The sequence below is a fragment of the Rhagoletis pomonella genome, unplaced genomic scaffold, assembly GCF_013731165.1.
Source record: "Rhagoletis pomonella isolate Grant_MI unplaced genomic scaffold, Rhpom_1.0 Rhpom_scaffold_00003, whole genome shotgun sequence".
NCBI classification, from domain to species: Eukaryota; Metazoa; Arthropoda; class Insecta; order Diptera; family Tephritidae; genus Rhagoletis; species Rhagoletis pomonella.
Genome location: NW_023458557.1, coordinates 88758258 through 88762190, shown reverse-complemented (window position 1 = coordinate 88762190; position 3933 = coordinate 88758258). Strand labels below are relative to the sequence as shown.

At 49.6% G+C, this 3933-nt stretch overlaps 1 protein-coding gene across 1 annotated transcript; it reads right to left on the bottom strand.

Moving 5' to 3' along the window:
• Nucleotides 1-3223: 3223 nt before the first annotated feature.
• LOC118735734 lies at nucleotides 3224-3736 on the bottom strand (the record flags this gene model as incomplete). Its single annotated transcript, XM_036465670.1, is given in 1 exon segment — nucleotides 3224-3736. A coding segment is annotated over 1 exon segment (513 nt), but the record flags the coding sequence as incomplete, so codon positions are not given.
• Between the last annotated feature and the right edge of the window lie 197 nt (nucleotides 3737-3933).

The window sequence follows — 3933 nt, the reverse complement described above, 5'->3', positions numbered from 1 at the left end:
AGACACAGTGTTGCATTAAGGAATCGTTTAATGACACCCCACCCCCCGTGAATCATCCTGATTCACCATCTTCCAGGTTCAGAACGGCTAGCTTAGATACAGCGCGCCGTATGACTGTTCGGCCAGCTACACGCACATCCGCTTGCCGGCATACTCCATCTACACCGGGATACAGACGCTCCTCAACGCCTCGACACCATTGCTTCCTTGGCACATTCGAATCACACACGAAGACTACGTCACCTTCCTTTAATGGCTCAGTAACCTCGCACCACTTAGCACGACGTGTAAGTGTAGGCAAATACTCCGCGATCCATCTTTTCCAAAAATGGTCACGTAATTGGCGCGAAATTCTCTATTGTTTGCGCAAGGCACACATCTTCTCTGGTTCAGTATCAACACTCGGCGTCTGTGCGGTATTGGCGGTTCCAAGGAGGAAGTGATTGGGCGTGAGTGGCTCCTGCTGGTCGGCGGCGATAGGTAGATGGGTTAGTGGCCGTGAATTCACCACGTTCTCTGCCTCGATCAGGAAGCATTGAAGGGTATGCTCCCTTGGCGCAGCTTCTTTGAGCGTCTGACATAGCACTCGCTTGACACATTGTACCATGCGTTCCCATATGCCTCCTTCAGATGGGTTCACAGGGCAGTTGAACAGCCATTCGACGCCCTTTGATGACAGCTCGTCCTGCACACGACCACAATCAAACACTTCGGAAAACCTTTTCGCTTCTCGGTTAGCGCCAACGAAATTCTTTCCGTTGTCGGATCGTAGTCGTACTGGCACACCACGGCGATTAATAAAATTTCGGATGGCCACAATGCATGCGTCTGTGCTCAAATCGAACGCAAGCTCCAGGTGAATAGCTCTCACCGTGAGACAGGTGAAGAGCGCCACCCAACGCTTTTCCTGGCGGCGGCCGATCGTGACGTTAACAGGTCCAAAGTAGTCCAGGCCAGTGTAGCTAAATGACCTGACGAATGGTGTGAGTCGATCTGCTGGCAGAGGACCCATGATTGGAGCAATAGGCGCTGCCTTAGTCAGGCGGCACACAAAGCAATTGGCAATGACGTTCCGCAAAGTTTGCCGCAGACGAGGGATCCAGAAACGGCGGCGAATTTCCCATACAGTCGCTTCGACATTTTGATGCTTTAGCTCGTGGTGGTGGTGAGCAATAATAAGCTTCGTCAAACTATGTTTGGATGGAAGAATTACAGGTCGCCTTGTATCTAAAGGCAACCAACTTGCGGCGTCGATACGTCCCTTTACGCGCAAGACTCCTTCATTATCTAAATATGGCGTCAACTGAAACAGACAGCTGCTGCGGGAAATGGCGTGCCCACTTTCGATCTGCTCCAATTCTGGTTGGAACGCTTCTTGTTGTGCGTGACGATAAAGAACGCGCTTTTCGGCATCAAGCTCTAATGATGTCAAGCCATGCTCGCTGCAACATGCAACCTGTTGGCGGCGACACTTGTGTACAATACCCAACCGTAATACCCAACCAATGGCTCTCACTAGTCTTCCGAATGAAGAAAAACGGTTAAAATTTACAAATTTTGGACTTACAATGACTAAGGCATATTTCGGACGCAGTTCTTCCACTTCTGGCTAATTACTATCGACGACAGTTTGACTTGGCCATTTAGACTCTTCGGCTAGTAGAAACTTTGGTCCACACAACCAACGTGAGGTGGAGCGATTCTTGGATCTTCCATCGGCACGAGTGGCTTCGTCTGCGACGTTCTCACCAGTTGGGATCCATCTCCAGTTTGATGGCGTAGTGGTGGCTAAGATTTCAGCCACCCGATGCGCCACAAATGGCTTGTAGCGTCGATGTTCACTCTTGATCCAATTCACAACAGTTTTTGAATCGGTCCATAGCATGCAGCTGGAGGCGTTCACGGAATGTTCTTCTCGTATAGTCTGAAGGAGACGTGTGCCAAGCACGGCTACTTGGAGTTCCAGGCGCGGAACTGTGAGTGGCTTCAGTGGCGCACACTTTGCCTTGGAGCAAATAAAGGCGATTTCGACTTCACCAGTGGAATTGATGGCACGCCAATAGGCTACGGCGGCAAAGGCTTCCTCGCTGGCATCGACGAATACATGAAGTTGACGTTGTGTTGGTGTGCCGTTCCGGAAGTAGAATCTCGGAATCTCCAATTCCACCATCGCCGGCAATTCTTGACGCCACCTTTCCCAGGAGGCAGATATGTCGTCAGGTAAAGGGCTGTCCCAGCTCGACTGTTGTCTCCAGACTTCGCGCATGATTAGCTTAGCGGCAATTGTGATGTGGCTCAAAAATCCCAACGGGTCGAATATAGACATAATGATGCCGAGGAGTTCTCTTTTCGTTGGGCGTCTTTCACCAGACACAACTCTTTTGTCGACATTGTGGAAATTCAGCCTGAACACAAAGCTGTCTATTGATGGCTGCCAAAACATTCCTAGGACCTTTTCCATGGACAAGCTCGTTTTGTTGGCGATTGCAATCGTGGCTTCCACACCGCCCAACGCAGTAAGTACATCGGGCGAATTCGAAGTAAAATTGCGGAGTTCAAACCCAGCGTCTCGGTGAATGGCTCGTACTTGTTGAGATACAGTGATGGCTTCCTCTACGTTCCTGAAGCTATCGACGAAGTCGTCGACGTAGTGGTAGTCCAGGATTGCCTTGACAGCTCGAGCGGCGTTATCAGAGTGTTCCATTGCGTTCAGAGTTTTGATGTATTGCGCAGCGCATGGCGCGCATGCTGCACCGAATGTCATCGCTATCATCTCATAGACATCTGGCTCTCTTGTAGTATCACCATCGCGCCAAAGGAACCTTTGAGCGCATCTGTCGTCTGGCCGAATCACAATCTGGTGGAACATTTCCTTGATGTCGCCACAAACGGCTACTGCTCCTTCGCGGAAATGAAATAGAATGGTTGGTAGTGCTCTATATTCCTGTGGTCCTTTCAGGAGTAGCGAGTTGAGTGACACTCCATGTGTCTCTGCGGCGGCGTCGAAAACGAGACGTAATTTGGCTGGCTTATTTAGATTAACCACGCCAAAGTGTGGCAAATACCATGTCTTCTTGGTGAATGCAGCGGCCTCTTCGGGTCGTAATTTTCTTGCGTACTCTTTAGAAACATATGAGTTGATGATTTGCTTGTAGACTTTTGCAAAGTTGTCATCACGCTGCATTTTCTTTTCTATGCTTATCAATCGTTCTCGCGCCATTTCTTAGCTGTCGGGCATCTCAATATCGCCATACTTCCATAATAGGCCGGTCTCATATCGACCGTTTGTTCGGCGTGTTGTTGAATGCAAAATTGCCTTTGCGCGCAGGTCAGCCGCACTTTCAACCGGCGGGAATGGCTTTACACCGAAGCTCTCAGTTTCGAAGTATTCTGCAATCATATCATGCATCGCTTGATCTGAAGCTGGCTTCGTAAACAAACATACTTGCGTGCTAGATGAAGTTTCCACCCTTGGCCCAAACACGGTCCAACCAAGCTCAGTATTGGCAGCGTACGGCCCGATACAATTAATTTGCATGATCCCAGCAGGTATGCCCAGATGGCAATGGTCAAGTCCTATCAGAAGCTTTGGCACTGCTCCACTGTATGGCTCCAGTGGTAGTTTCTGCTTATGGCGTGAAGAACTTCGTAGGTCTGCTTCGCTCAGGCTCTGCGTGGGCAAGTTCAAATTTGACACGCTGTAAACGTTTCGAAGCTTATGTTTCTTCTTCATGCCTGTTCCACTGACGAACAAGTCCACCACTACGGTTGGTTCCCGAGTTGCTCTTCCTCCATAATACCACTGTAGGTTGAAGCTTCGCTTCAGGCCATTTAGACCCAATTTCTGGGAGATCGTGCTGTCAACCAATGTGACAGACGATCCTTCGTCGAATAACGCATACGTTTCAACGGTTTTTCCTCCGCCATGTAGAG